The 15,538-nt window shown below is 36.8% G+C and overlaps 1 protein-coding gene across 1 annotated transcript in view; it reads left to right on the forward strand.

The window, feature by feature from the left end:
• Nucleotides 1-237: 237 nt before the first annotated feature.
• The window catches only part of LOC124300324 (ras-specific guanine nucleotide-releasing factor 2-like), a 107,998-nt gene continuing 92,697 nt past the window's right edge, over nt 238-15,538 (forward strand). Inside the window, exons 1-2 of the mRNA XM_046754283.1 lie at nt 238-602; nt 7,482-7,612. Coding sequence (XP_046610239.1) covers nt 575-602; nt 7,482-7,612 — 159 coding nt within the window. The 5' untranslated portion in view covers nt 238-574. The remainder of the gene's footprint in view (nt 603-7,481; nt 7,613-15,538) is intronic.

Below are 15,538 nucleotides of genomic sequence, written 5' to 3' on the forward strand. Positions count from 1 at the left end.
ATCGCAACAGACGAACCGAAAACAAACGTAAACATATAACGAGATACTAGAAACAAACAAAAAACAAACAAACACGTGTATAAAAAACCGTACGAGAAAAAAAAAAATTTCGTCAGGGGTGTTAAAGCTTTCGGATGCAATTACGGTTCTGACTGTTGAGTTTCTCTGTACTTTGTAATTGTTTTTTTTTTTTTTTTTATCTTTCTCTCCAACGTTACATTCTTCGATCGTTCGTACAACGTTCGCTTTGTAAAAACTCACCGGCAACGAGTATTTGGCGGGAGAATGAATCAGACGACGGGGAGTAAAGTTGGCTTGAAATTCTGTGCCGGGAAATTGAAAGAAGGAGGACTGAGATCGAAGTGAATGACGAAGGGGCCGGGGAGAAGAAAACGTAAACAAACAAACGAGCAGGATAAACAGCGTTTGATCGACGCGTACGATGTCCGCGGGAGCTTTCGCTGAGCGTTCGAAAACTTTGACAAGTTAATCACTGACTGATAAATAAATCGATCGATTGATCCGAGTGAGAATTGTAGAATAAAATGAGCCCGGAGAACTACAGCGACTAACGATGCTCAGTCCAAAGATGCAACGGACCGGTGAGTATGTAAAAAGCACAAATTGTGTACCTGCCGCACTATTTATGCGTGTGTCTTTTTGTTTTTAATTTTTCTTCTCTTATTTATGCTCGAAACGGCAACGCGATTCTTGTCAGCGCCATATTCGTGAAACGACAAGAGAATGAAAGTAACACCCATTGAAATATTCACATCGCTCTTTGACAAATTGCCTTCGCTTCTGGCTGTCGCCAGTTTGTCGAATGAATTTTTGAGAGAGTTGTAATTTCACCGAGACCTCCGTACCTGCTTGTTTTTGTGCTCGAGCCTCTTAGGGGTGTAATATTATTCGGCCTTGAGTGTACGATATGTTTCGATAAGCGATTACCGTCCAGAGAGATAATGACGAGTCGGTGTCCGAAGTTTTATTTGACTAATGCAGCAAGTCACATAATGTCTGGGTTTTTTAATTGCAGAAAAAATATTCAGTCGCATGTACGTCGTTGAGAAAAGTGTGCGTTATTTTATTTTTTCTGTATCGGGCTGCGAACGTGAAAACACTTCCGATAATCCATCTTAGGATACAAATATTTTTTCTTCATGTATTTATACAACGAACCGTAGAAAAGTCATTTGTTTTAACACGGAAATTTCGTTTATATTTGATCAAATCCTGAGTTTTAAAGTTTGTCGTTTAAGGTAAATCGATCAAACAACAGACCATTTTATCATCGCCGGTGATTTTTTTTACTGATCACGACGATGAAAACTTTGTGGTAGTAATATGAAAAGGAATTTTCTAATTAATCATGTAATCCAAGGTTACGCGGGTAAAAATAATTTGATATTCAATTTATAACATTTGTATGAAATGCCGCTGCGTAGTCGTACATATGTGCCAAGTTAATATCAAACATCCGAACAAATATTTGTCAACTTCGAACCAATTTTTCTTCTCTGCACTCATTTCTCATTTCTTACAGTTACTACAAAATTCTAGTAAAATCGGTATCGTTACAACAGCGGTTTGAATATTGTTGGAATTACATGAAATTCTACTACAAGTGACTATTTAGTATGATTTCGGTTGTCAATACTACATTTTCAAGTATAATTGCGAAGTTGGTTCAATTTAACTACATTTTTCACTGGAATAAAACCTTAACATCAATTCCTTGTTGCAAATTGAGAATATCAATATATTCAAATTATTGCTGTAGTTACAAGAAAATATAGAACGAGTGACCATAATCAAAAAGATTAGTTACCCGTAATTATACATATCTTGGTTGCAGTTACAAAACTCATATTAATTCCATAACCTTATCAATGTTTTTCATCTATGTCAAGAAACGAGAACGTATCGACGACTGTACAACATACTAAACAAAACTAAAAATTCCTCTCGATACGATAATTCTAATCGAAGACAACTCTCCGAACTTTCACAGCAGTTTTGAGTAATGAAGCGGAATGTTTTACTCACCTGGAGTGTAAATACTGTATAAAAAGTACAGAAGAGTCCGCAAAAGAGTGGAAAATTATTCTCGGGGAAGACGATGCGATTCTGATCGAATGAAGAAGCCTTTCCGTTCGACGTAAGATTACACGGATAGAAGCGCGGGAGCGGATAAGGACGAAAAAAAGGACGCGGGGTTAAGTGATCGGGGAAAACGTTAATCGGAAATTAAGGACCGGTATTTTAGCGACAAGTTGCGAATTCACAGGGTCCGACTGGCTCGACGCGAAGCCATCGGCCTTTCCGTCGGTCCGCAAACGGGACAGGTTCGTTTAATTAGAGTATTCAAGGGAGGGACAAAACGGTGATTACCGTAGCGCCAGTCAGTCGAGTATTTCAAGTTTCGCATTACCTGGCAGCTCACTCGCGTCTCATTTAGTCCATTAGCGTTAATCTGCGAAAAAGGCAACCGTGACGCCTGGAAACTTGATTTAGATTCGAGGCAGCTCTGAATCGCGGACCTCGAGGAGATTACTTTGCATTTATATCGAGAGAGATTTACCATCGTGGTTACTGAACGGTCTTTGGCTATTATATATCATTCCTTGGCGCGGCTGAAGAACTGCACTACTGATTTGGATAAAAAATAAAAATATCAGTTTTGTCTAGGTTTGATCAGAAAATTCATAAAGATATTTGTCACTATTCTTTTTCATTGTTAAAAATTCCTATACGGAACCTCCCCCGCTGTATTGGAAGTTTAGAAATTAATTCACCCTACGTTTACTGTGAATTTACAAATTCAAATCACTTTTTTGTATTTTTATTACGAAGGGCGTAGCCGAGTAAGCATGCCAAAAGTGCCCTTTATCGAAACGGATTCTGCGGATGACCAACTGTTTTTTGTTGGTAAGTGAATCACCTGTACAAGATTTCAACCTTCTTATTCCATCTTTATCGAAATTATCGCAAAAAATATGATTGTCAGTTTTTTCGCGAGAATTCTGTTATTTCTAGCCGCATCTTTTTTTTAAAAAATCACATATCGAGGAATTATCCAGATTTTTCGGGAGCATACTCGACATTATAAAATTTTCTGAACAATTAGATCACCGGTTTCCGGTGGATTTTCAAGAGGTACCACCTTATTTTTTCACAGTACGAACACTTGCTTTCATATAATTTTCCGTAATTTTTTTCAGATTTTTTCACATGTGCGTCATTGTCAAAAAAATCAAAAACTGACACGTTAAACATACTTTTTCACCAAATGATTCGCGGACGTCGTTTTATTCCGAAGCAAGTGATGTACATATTTTTGCATGTATTTTGATCACGTCTTCTTTTGATAATTTTTTTGAGGCCATAGCTCTGTCGTTAATACGGGAAAAACTGTATCAAACTTCTTTCTTTCGTTGATTTTTCAATTGTTTCATTTGGATTAACATTTATTTTAGCTTAAATCACAATACATTAGGATGGTCCTTATTTGGGAGTCGGAAAATTTTTTATTGGGACGTTTCCCAGATCTGTTCTAAATCATTCCTAAAAAATCAGTGTAAAATTTCAAGCCGTTGTGTCAACTGGAACACGTGCCGCTGAGCGCTGCAAGTGTTAAATTTAAAATATATGTAGTTTTTATAAACAGTTATTCAGTTTTGTATTACTTTGTTATAAACTGAGAGACCGATTTGAAATTTGGCAGAGTTGTTGCTTATAATCATGGATGCAAACTCTGAAAATTCCAAAATTTTATAATTATTTTTCCGGTTTATATAATAAAAGTAATGTTACTAAACGTATATATGAAAAGAAATCCATTATAAAATGATGATAAAATTTTGGAAATTTTGAGGGCTTGGTCCTGTCATTATAAGAAATAACTCTGCCAAGTTTCAAATCGCTCCCTCAATTTATACCAAAGTCATACAAAACTAAATAACTGGTTATAAAAGACTACATGTATTTTTCATTTCAAACTTTCAGACCTTGGCGGCACGTTTGCCGGTTGACGTAAAAACTTTACACAGATTTTTATTCAATGATTTGGAACAGATCTGGGGGGCTCCTGCAATGAAAATCTTTCCAACCGTCAAAAAAGGACGATCCTAATGTACTTTAATTTAAGCTAAAATAAATGGTAATCCAAATAAAAAAATTGAAAAATCAACAAAAGAAATAGTTTGATACATTTTTCCCATATTAGCTATTGTGCTATGGCCTCAAAAAAAAAAAAAAAAAAATTCTCAAAAGAGGAGGCGATCAAAATACATGCAAAAATATATGTATCACTTACTTCGGAATAAAACGACATCCGCGAATCATTTGGTGAGAGGGCACTTTTGACATGTCAGTTTTTTACTTTTTTCACAATGACGCACTATTTGGAAAAATCTGAAAAAATTACGGAAAATCGTGTGAAAGTAGATGTTCATACGGTAAAATAAAGCAGATGATACTTCTTCAAATTCCATCGGAAACCCGTGTGATCTAAACGTTCAAAAAGTTTTACAAGGTCGAGGCTACTACCAAAAAATCTGAAAAAATTTGAAAACTGCAAAATACTGAAAATTACATTTTTTGCGATATCTGCGAGAAAAATGGAGTTAGAAGGCTAACATTTGGTATAGATCAGTCAGTTACCAACAAAAAAACAGTTGGTCACCAGCAGAATTCGTTTCGAGAAAGGGAACTTTTGGCGTGCATACTCGCCTATGCCTTTTCATAAAAATCAAAAACTGTCAAGGTAAACTTAAGAAATATGCATGGTAATTAGGTAATTTACGTCACTGCGCGAATTTTGTAAATTTGCAACCTGATTTCTTAAATTGAAAATTCTTCTTCACAGTAAATGTGTAGTAAATTTACAATCATTTTTAATAGTGCTCGTTATCGTCACTCGTAACATATTTTCTTAAAACTATTGCGACAATTCAATGCTGGTACACCAATAAATTGATGATAAGCCCAAATTTAAATCAAAAAATTTAGGAAACTGTAAAAAAAACGAATCAATTTTACAATAACCAGAAAATTCATTATCGAGAACTTTGCATGTAATTACATGCCGAATATTTGTCTTGTTTTGATGTAATTTCAACAATATTTAGACCGTCGTTGAAACGATATCCATTTAACCAGAACTTCCTGGTAACTGTAACAAATAATAATTTTTTCTGGAATTCAGCGTACCTTTTTTCTGGAGGACTAGTTTACTCATGCATCGTAATTATGACCGATTTCTATTTACAGTTGCAAAATTAACCATTTTGTTAGCTGTCTGGAATTTGACTTGCAGAAAAATGATTTTGTCGAATGTGAAAATTTCTTTGGGGAAAGGGTGAAAAGATTTTAGTGAAGAGTACGAAACTTGTGAATATTATTAATTAAATTCGTTCATTTATTTCACCGCAATGTTGCAGGGATTCCAGATTACATTTTTTCGTTCTTTTCAATAAATCTTTTTTTTTTTATTTTACGTGGTTAATACATTTAGTAATATGAACATGAGACTGAAACGTGTGGCATTCCTTTTGTATTACATTTTTCTATCTCCAGATAGCATAAATCCGGAAAATTTAATTACGGAGATTTACTAGAGAAATCCAATGGACCTGTTTCTTCGAATTATAGTCCTCTTAAAGTAAGATTCAAGCTCAATTCGAAACTGAATCCCATCTACCTCTCTTCGGACTTTTCATTTTTCACTTGCTAAAACCGTTTAATTTCATCCCCCTTTTTAAGGGTAGCTGAAAGCGTGGTTACTTCTCATTCGGAATGATGCACTGGAAATGCGCGACTTCCAATGTAACTGCACTTAATCCATAATCCGCTTTAATAACTCCAAGGAGCCTTCCTTTGCTGTTTAAATTATGGCACTAATCTGATTCAGCTTCTCTTTTCTGCTTTGAAATAAGAGATTAGAAAAGAGGGAGCAATGCGGTTAATCCGAACAGACTTATTGTTAACCATATTGACCTCTTCGATTATGATCTAATCTCTGACGATTTTCGTTGTCAATACAAAAATTTGAATTACATTTAATTTTGCACTTCTGAAAGATTTCCTGATATTATTTGTGATAAACGGTACATCGCAACATCGCGGAAGCTTTCGTAATAAAAATTGTCTACTTTTTTATTCAGTTCAAACCATGATTTGATACATAATTTCGTAGTATTTTTTTTCTATGGTTCACTACCTTAAATCGAGACACACGTATTTTTTCAAAAGTTCCGATATTGACGCCGAACAATTTTTCACATAAACTTTTGCGTAAGAAGTGACAATTTCGGAACTCTGAACGATCGTCTTTAATTATAGATTCTTTTTTCAATTATACTTCAATGACGCAGAATATGATTGTTATTTTTAATTTTTCAACATAAACATGAATTGTAACAAAAGTGTTTTCACGACATAATTAACCTAAGAGAAATTGCACTATTCGAAAATAATTACAACAGGCATGCAAATTCAGTGATTTAAAGTTTGTAGCTAAAAGATTGCTGGAGCCTTAAAGTTGGTAAGAAATTGACGATCTATCGAACATGAAATCGGTTGGCGATTTAATTTAACGTGTGACCTGAATAAAGGCATCTGTCGGAAAAAGGGGGAAGGAAAAATTCAAGCAGACTGAATGTATTCATGAAATGATTAATCTTTAACTGGTTCATTTCCATTTTGAAGGGAAGAATTTCACGCGCATTTTTCGCGTAAATTGAATATGTAATTATTCTTCCCAGTATATATCTGTATGTACATACGTACATAACTTTACTACCGCCCGAGGTAATGTGTTGAAATATTTCTCTGCATTAGATACTTCGCAAAATATGTACTAAAACCGTTACAGTGAGAGTTCTGTTAATTGCGAGACTGTAAACTAAAATGACTAATATATTTTTAGATATTCTAAGCAGACTTCTAAAATTTCCCGTTCATTAGTATAAATTTCCCTGGAGAATTTATGGAGTTCTAAAAATTTACTGAATTCTTGTGTGTGATTTGAAAAACTCCATCGATCATTTTCCAGAAATATAAGTTTAGCTTGTGCGAGATTTGTTGCTCGAAATAAATTCACTAAATTGTGTAGTGAATAAAGTTACCACGATAAAAACTGGCTAATAATAACACTGATCAATGTTAATAAAATATTTTCAAATTTCGCAGAGAAATGAAATGATATTCTTTGGAAAACTTTCTAGAGGAAAGTTCCACCATTTCAAAAAGTAATTCAGAAACAAACTAAAGTCATCTTTTTTTTTTTTTTCATCATCAACTTTTTCGATTTTAGCTAGTAGCAAATTTCAGTATCGAAAGATTTTCGTAGCGAACCGTAATTTGTGTGTCACATAATTTTGAATCGAGCGAAGAGTCGTTCTGTATTTGCATCGTAAATATTGTCGTACGTCCGACAGGTTAATTGATACGAAACAAATCGATATCATTGCTTTTCCTAGTGAGGGTGAACGATGCCCAACTGGTGATGTTGTCGGAGAGGGCACATTTCGACCACTCGCTTGCCGGACACCTTCACAAGCGCACCGCCGATTCCGCCAAATGGCAGCTGCGATGGTTCGTCCTTTATCAGGTAAGCAATTAGCAGATAGACCACTCACTCACTCACTCACTCACTCATTCGACCGGGAGAAAATATTGCAGGGCGTGTCACGTGCGAAGGGGAGTTTTTTTTTTTTCTTTCTCCCAGAACACGGGTTCGTTCGAAAAAAATTCCATTTCTATTCCCAACAGAACCGAACAGATCGTGTGCAATTTAACTGTCTGTATTGAATAAGGTGTGTTAGCCAAATGAAACATGTGCGTGAATAATGAATCAGTGATTTTAGCTGTGGAGTTTACTTTACGTAACGCGAGGATGTTTTACGCGTCATGCGTGTTTTCCGTGCACAAAGTATCCGTTTCTGTGGCGGTAGAGTGAGTTTGCGAATGCGCATGCGCGGAGTACCGAAAAAACAACTTTTCAGTCTTAGGAGATAAAAGTTGTCTTTCTTGTACTGCGCGCACGCGCTGTGCAAACAAGTCTGACGTTACGCGATCCTAACCTCAATTTCGCGCTTCGTGAATACACGCGTAACATACCCTTGTTATGTAAAGAATCGTGTGTAACAAGCGGGCAACGGTCTTTTCGCCTCGCGTATTTGCAATATTTGCCTTTGGCTCGCCTGCGACTCATATTGTAAACTTACGCTCGGCTCGAAAAGACCGAGTTTGCCTCTTTGTTGCACAGTAGGTATACTAATGTGCTTGAGAAGATACAGGTGAGTATTCAAGAAACGTTCCGATGCTAGTTTTCGGACCAATCCCGAACGGAATAATGGATTAGATTTGAGTTTTGACATTCAACGACTTGCAGCTGAAAATAAAAATATCGAGCTTGACATAGGAATTAGCAAATAATGAAAACACTTATCGCACAATAGTATATAAATGGCGTATTTTTACAGTGTTATAATCGATTATGTGTATTCAGCAGCCGTCATTCTATAATATCTAAATTGTGGATCAGTGAGAAACAAATTCCATTTCATTCTTTCGTTCCGGAATAATTATCCGAAAACCTGAAATCTTGATAATTTACTCGAGTACAGTATCGTTATTCGTTCTGAAAGTAATCGTCGGTTCAAAAAGGGATATTAAAAAACTTTAGAAAGTCAAGCGTCTCCTAAGTACAGTCTAGCCAAAAAAGTCCCAGAATAATACCAAGAAAACGTATGAAACAAAGTGTAATCAGTAAAATCAAAGTCAGGGATTTTTAGAATATTATTCGTTCTGTTTCAAAATCTCTTACTTTGTAATCTCGCATATCTCTCTTCATTTCTCACAGTCAACGCGAAGTCATTGAACTTCGTTGAATTCTTCTCTGTGGTTTAAAATAAGTGATCGGTATCCAAGCTGTCGTCTTTAAGTAGAAAGACAAGAAGAGTTCTGGCCCGCTGTCAACCTGCGCATGCGCAACCGCGGGAAATTTGAAATCCGTGATGATGTCACAGCGATTGACCCTAAGGTTAAAAATGTTCAGGAATGTTCTGGTTAACCTTCAGCCGCTTCCGGTGCGATATCAACCACCCTACATTCCACAATTAATGGTTCCGAGCATTGCTTTCGTCAAACCGGATGCTGGTGTGACATCAACCGCGAGACATTCTTTTCCCATGATATCAACCACGAAGCACTTTTTCCCCCCCACCAGGTCAAAACGGGAAACTCCAGCATTAGTTCAAAGCTGTTCTTCCTGCAAATAAAAAGCACTTTCCAACAATGTAAATTGAAGAACTGTTGATGAAGGATATTGAAGAAGTGAAACGTCTACTGCGAATCAAATCTGAACTGAATCGTCTCACAAGAGAATTTGGTCAGATGCATAGTAACCGTTAGAATCACGGATTTCTTCAAATTGAACGAAGTGGCACGGTTCGAGACGATTCTTCCTTTGAAGAAGGTTGCAGATCTTGAAGTCTACTTTGATTATCGAGTGAGCGGAATTCGTCGAGTTAAGATGGAATTTGGGGAAAAAACGGTGACGGATCGGGAGGACGCGTTTACGGTTTTGATCCCAAATCGGTTAGTGAAAGCCTTGGAAAAAGACGAAGGGTTGTTCAAGAGGACGATGACGGCTAGCAGCGACAGTCGGTTGCATCCGCGCTGTCTGAGTGGATCGTACAACAACTTGAATTCGTTTACGTGTGAAAAATTTCAAAAAACCTTACACAACAAATTTTCCACTTGATACTTCTGATATCAAATAAAAACGATAAAAATTGTATGAGTTTGTCACTTGGCGTTAAACCATCCAGTCCACCGTTATCTTACCACATGTATCAGTAAATCAACGATCCGAAATCTATGCAGGTTCTATTTCGTGAAATAAATTTAACTCCAAATTGAGCTTTAAATCTACGAAAGTATTAACAGCTAAGGTAAGGTGAGAAATTAATTCATGAATATTTTTGAAAAAAAGCTTTATTGAAAAATATTTTAGGATTCAGCTGAAATTACTCGATAACGTGAATACAATAAGTTTGTTTCACTCAACACTATCGTAACCAGCTTCTGCACAATTACATCAATCGCTTCGGTAACCAATTTTAAAGTAAGATAGCGTTTTGAGCTGCCCAGCTTGAGTTGGGTATTGTAAGCTCATCGCATCGTACAGGTGCAGCTGAATTGGCTTGCATGGCTTGAAGCGATGAATAGCCCAAGTCCAGCAAATCGATGTTTCGAACTTTGGGTACAATTTTGTGCAGCCAATCTCTTTTCTCTGCTCATTTCACGCACACAGTGTGAGCTTTGCACAGCTCGTATTCAATTGTCCAGGCGACTTTCTCGAACGGTATATTTCCACAGCTTCGAAGGAGACCGTGAGAATTGCATTGCAGGCATGAATCTTGGGTTTTATATTTAACGTGTAGACAATCCTATTCGTAAGTTGGCTTGAAAGGAAACGTCGAAGGTTGTACATCCGAGTCGAGTGAAATTACAGTCAATTCTTTCAACGCAAATGTGTTGTTATTGGGTCTACGGAAGCCTTGTACGTAGACGATAAGCTCCATCTTTGAACTCTGCGAGATGGCAAGAATGGGCCAGCTTTTCTAAACGTTAGTAAATCTTTCGTAAACCTTTTCGGATCTTTTTATGACTTTTGAAAACTCTTATGAATTTTTTGGAACTTTTGAAAACTTCCGAATTACCCAATTATCATGCTGTGGGGAAGGCGATGCTGAGCGATTGATGTAATTGTGCAGAAGCTGGTTACGATAGTGTTGAGTGAAACAAACTTATTGTATTCACGTTATCAAGTAATTTCAGCTGAATCCTAAAATATTTTTCAACAAAGCTTTTTTTCAAAAATATTCGTGAATTAATTTCTCACCTTACCTTAGCTGTTAATACTTTCGTAGATTTAAAGCTCAATTTGGAGTTAAATTTAGTTCACGAAATAGAACCTGCATAGATTTCGGATCGTTAATTTACTGATACATGTGGTAAGATAACGGTGGACTGGATGGTCTAACGCCAACTGACAAACTCATACAATTTTTATCGTTTTTATTTGATATCAGAAGTATCAAGTGGAAAATTTGTTGTGTACGGTTTTTTGAAATTTTTCACACGTAAACGAATTCAAGTTGTTGTACGATCCACTCAGATAGCGCGGATGCAACCGACTGTCGCTGCTAGCCGTCATCATCCTTCTGAACAACACTTCGTCTTTTCTCAAGGCTTTCACTAACCAATTTGGGATCAAAACCGTAAACGCGTCCTCCCGATCCGTCACCGTTTTATCCCCAAATTTCGTCTTAACTCGACGAATTCCGCTCACTCGATAATCAAAGTAGACTTCAAGATCTGCAACCTTTTTCAAAGGAAGAATCGTCTCGAACCGTGCCACTTCGTTCAATTTGAAGAAATCCGTGATTCTTATGGTTACTATGTATCTGACCAAATTCTCTTGCGAGACGATTCAGTTCAAATTTGATTCGCAGTAGGCGTTTCGCTTTTTCAATATTTTTGAATAACAGTTCTAGTCGCTTCTTTAATTAACGCAGTCGGCAAGTACTTTTCATTTGCAGGAAGAACAGCTTCGGACTAACGCTGAAGTTTCCAGTTTCGACTTTAATAACATCCTCACCCCATGCATTTGAAACCTGGTGGAGGGAATCTATATCAGGAATATCACTTAGTTGATATCACATCGGGCTTTCGACTCAAAAACAGTTCTTGGAATAAAGAGGCGTAGGAAAATAATCTGGTGTTGTTGATATCAGACCAGCATCCGGTTCGTCGAAAACAATTCTCGGAACCATCGATCGTGGAATATAGGGTGGTTGATGCCGCACCGAAAGCCGCTCAAGATTAACCAGAACATTTCTGAACATTATTGACATTCGGGTCGATCGCTGTGGCGTCACTACGGATTTCAAATTTCCCGCGCATGCGCGGTAGGTTGAGAGTGGGCCAGAACTCCCCTTGTATTTCTACTTCTATAATTTTAGTACGTGTTATTTTTGTAAGTTTGTAGAAATCATTCTGGATTACGAATGTGTCGATTCGTTGAATTCTTAATCCGTGATTGTCTTGCGGTAAAATTAATAAAACGCGTCGATTTTTGCTTCCACTCTCGTCCTGCTCATTTCTTGAAAATTTTCTCCATCGCGAAACTGGCAGTGGATAAATCGGGGTATCTAATTCGCGGTTATAAATTTCCGCGAACATATTTGGCACGTCAAGGTATCTGGAGAGAAAGAGTTACGATCACTGCATTAGAGGGGGAAGGGGGGGGGGGATTGAAACGACTGCTGAAACCGAAGCTCGGATGAGAAGGGAAAGTTTGACGCACTAGTTACACGTGGAGCACACACGTATATAACGGTATAATACCGAGATATTCCACAATGGGAAAAGTTGCTGACGTGTTTCAAAGGCATTCGTATTGTCCCTTTGGAACGAAGTCGAACCGCGGACTGAGAACGTTATGATCCACGCTTCCACTCCATAGTCCTTAGAACTAAGCGGTAATAGTGGTTTCACTGCGGACTCCAACATCGTGGATGTGAGACCGCAAACGATCGTTAAACACCGAACAATTCGGTCAGAGGAAACTCGAGGTAACGGAAACGGCATTGACAGAGAGAGTGAAAACCACTCGTGTTTTTTTTCCCCCTTCTTTCATGCTGGTATGCAAAGAACGTGCTTTTGAATTACGCACAATTTCCATTTAAAAAAATTATGCAATTATTGCGCGATAAACGAATGAATTAATCATGAATCAAGTCGCTTGTGTAAAATTGTGTAGTAAAATTTCCATTACGCCTGGTTGAATATCTGTCGAATTAATTAACCAACTGACCTCGAATATTTGGCAAACTGATCAGAATGTCGTTCGTAATATAGAACGTGGGTGGTATCGTTCACCGAAGAATTAAACACCATATGCATCGTGATGATGGCTGGGTAAGGGAAACAGCAAATGGATACTCGAAGCAGAAGTCAATTCCCAGTAAATTAACATAAAGGATTTTGCGGTGAGTGTAGGTACAGGAATGTTTGTTCACTGCTCGGTGTTCATTTACCGCAGCCCTTATTCGACCGTGTCTCAGATGAAATATTCGAGTGATCGTGGTTGGGGATTTAGCACATCTGGCTGCTTCAGCTCCGTAATTGTTATTCAAAATTCAAGTATAAACAGCGTACTTCATCCCGTTGTCTCCTCATCGTTATGCTTTACAAGTTCGCGAGTTTTCTATCTACTGCTTTTTATTGGCAGATATTTTTACTTTAAACGGCAGATATAGCCGGTTCCGACAGAACCTCGTAAAATTACACTGGTCTGCAAAAAATTTTTTATTCCATCCGCATGAGATATTTTTGGTAAATATTACATTCTTATAAAATGGTTTTCGAATGTGCTGAATATAAAAATGACTTCCATTTCCCTCCGTCGCGTACAGTATTTTTGTAAAATAGAAAGTGTTTGCGTAAGAGGAGCGTAACAATAATGAAAAAACCAACATTTCATTACAACGAACTGTGGAATATTTCTTATAAAATTAAACTAACAATTTCGTCGTGAAACGTACATAACATTCCGTGTTTATTCCTTTTGCCTATGAAACCTCTTCTTCTTCTCTTTGATACTTCTACGAACACGTTTAACTTTCCATTTTCTGCTCCACTGTTTGCATTTATTCTTGAGTCCTACTCTGACGCATATTAAATGAAAGTAAGAAAATCGCATTTGCATAGGATTTTCAGGATCAAGAATAGAATACCATATTTCGAGTTAAACGGGAGTTTCACTCTAAATGATACTGTAAATTTATAAGAGTACAAGAAAAAACCTGACGTGATGGAATTTCTTGAGGATTTTTTCCCGGATTCAATGAGTGAAAATTTAAAATAAACAGTACAAAAAACCTGTGCATTTTTTTGGTTGCAGATCTGTATTATTTTCAGAAATTTTTCCAAATAGCGAGAGAAAGAGAAAGAATAAAAAAAGAAAGAAATCTACATTGCAGCGAAGATTCAAGAATTTCCAATATCTCTTAAAATTGTAGGAGAACAAAACTCGATTGTATCGTTAGAACATAGCAAAGTTTACTTTTTTTATTCAATCAAGCTGGTATTCAATTTTTACGAAATGCGAGAAAACGTTATTCACATTACTCGATCACGCCGTAAGAAATTGAAAGTGTTTTATAAAAGCTGATTCCGTAGTCACCATCTTGGAACAAAGGACAATTTCAGGGGTTCATGGACGATTCATTTCCATTTTTTTTCACAAGACGGTCGGGTTCAATGATATTTATGGTTCTTGAATTTATATTATGAAGTATAACAGTATTATCTTCGTGATTTATCATAGAATGGAAGTCATTGTTGATTCAGCAACCCTTAATTAAGCTGTTCTCTGAAACCTCTTTTTCCCCTTTAATTCTATTGGTGGGTGCGGGTCAAAATTCAGTTCGATCATAATGACTTCGAATTTTGTTTATCCGAAGGGTGAAAACTCCGAATGTTTTTAATTAGTTAGAAAAGTTTGCGTAACGCGTGAAGAGCGTGGAATTTTCGTGAAATTTAAAAAATTGGAGCTTCGATCATTCGGAATTTGGATAAGCTGGGCACGTGAGATTTGGCATCGTGGTCAGTTTTAGTTGAAAAAAGAATCGTTATTTTCGATGCGAGCGAGGTACAAAAATGCAAAACACCAAAAAGTCGACGGTATGAAATCCCGAAAGTCAGATTACCGATAATTAAAAACACAGAAAGATCGTAAATACGAAAAGTTGTCGTGTAGAGAAATAAGAGTTGAGAATGCAAAAATGCATGAATAAATTTATATCGAATTTTTTCATTTGAAAACGGGCAAGACTGCGAAGTTCAAAATATTGAATTGCGAAATTAACGAACAGGCAGAAAGTCGAATTTTCAAACGTCAGGCTCGGGCCTTTTTATAAAATTCACGAATCCGAATTTAAGTCCGAAACGAATATGAACAAAGACTCGAAAGGTTGAAATTCCGAAACCCACTAATTGTAAGACAGAATGGACAAAATACCGAAAGCTTGCAAGGCGTTGGAAACACATTTATTGTTTCCATCGTCACCAGTTGCAGCTTGTTAAGTGACACGAGGGCGCGTACGTGAATGTGGAACAGGATTTAATGTAATAATGTCTTGAATAAATTGAACGTACGGGAAAAAGATGTACTGTGTGAATATTATTAAAGATATGTTGCCTATTCCTTTGCGTTCTTGTTTTCTTTGATGACATTGACGATTGTTTAGACAATACAATGAGATGATTTTGATAAAACTAGCATCGAGTTGAAGAATTTTACAAATTCGAAATTTTCAGTAGATTCGGTATTTCGTCTTTTCGGAATTCTGGTCCTTCAGCATTTTAGGAATCGAAATTCTGCTCGTTCTGAACTCTAATTTTCGACAAGTAATTTTTCTGGTTTTTTTGTCTGTTTGAAGTATCAGCCGCACTAAATTTT

Source organism: Neodiprion virginianus, chromosome 3 (assembly GCF_021901495.1).
Source record: "Neodiprion virginianus isolate iyNeoVirg1 chromosome 3, iyNeoVirg1.1, whole genome shotgun sequence".
Lineage (NCBI taxonomy): Eukaryota > Metazoa > Arthropoda > Insecta > Hymenoptera > Diprionidae > Neodiprion > Neodiprion virginianus.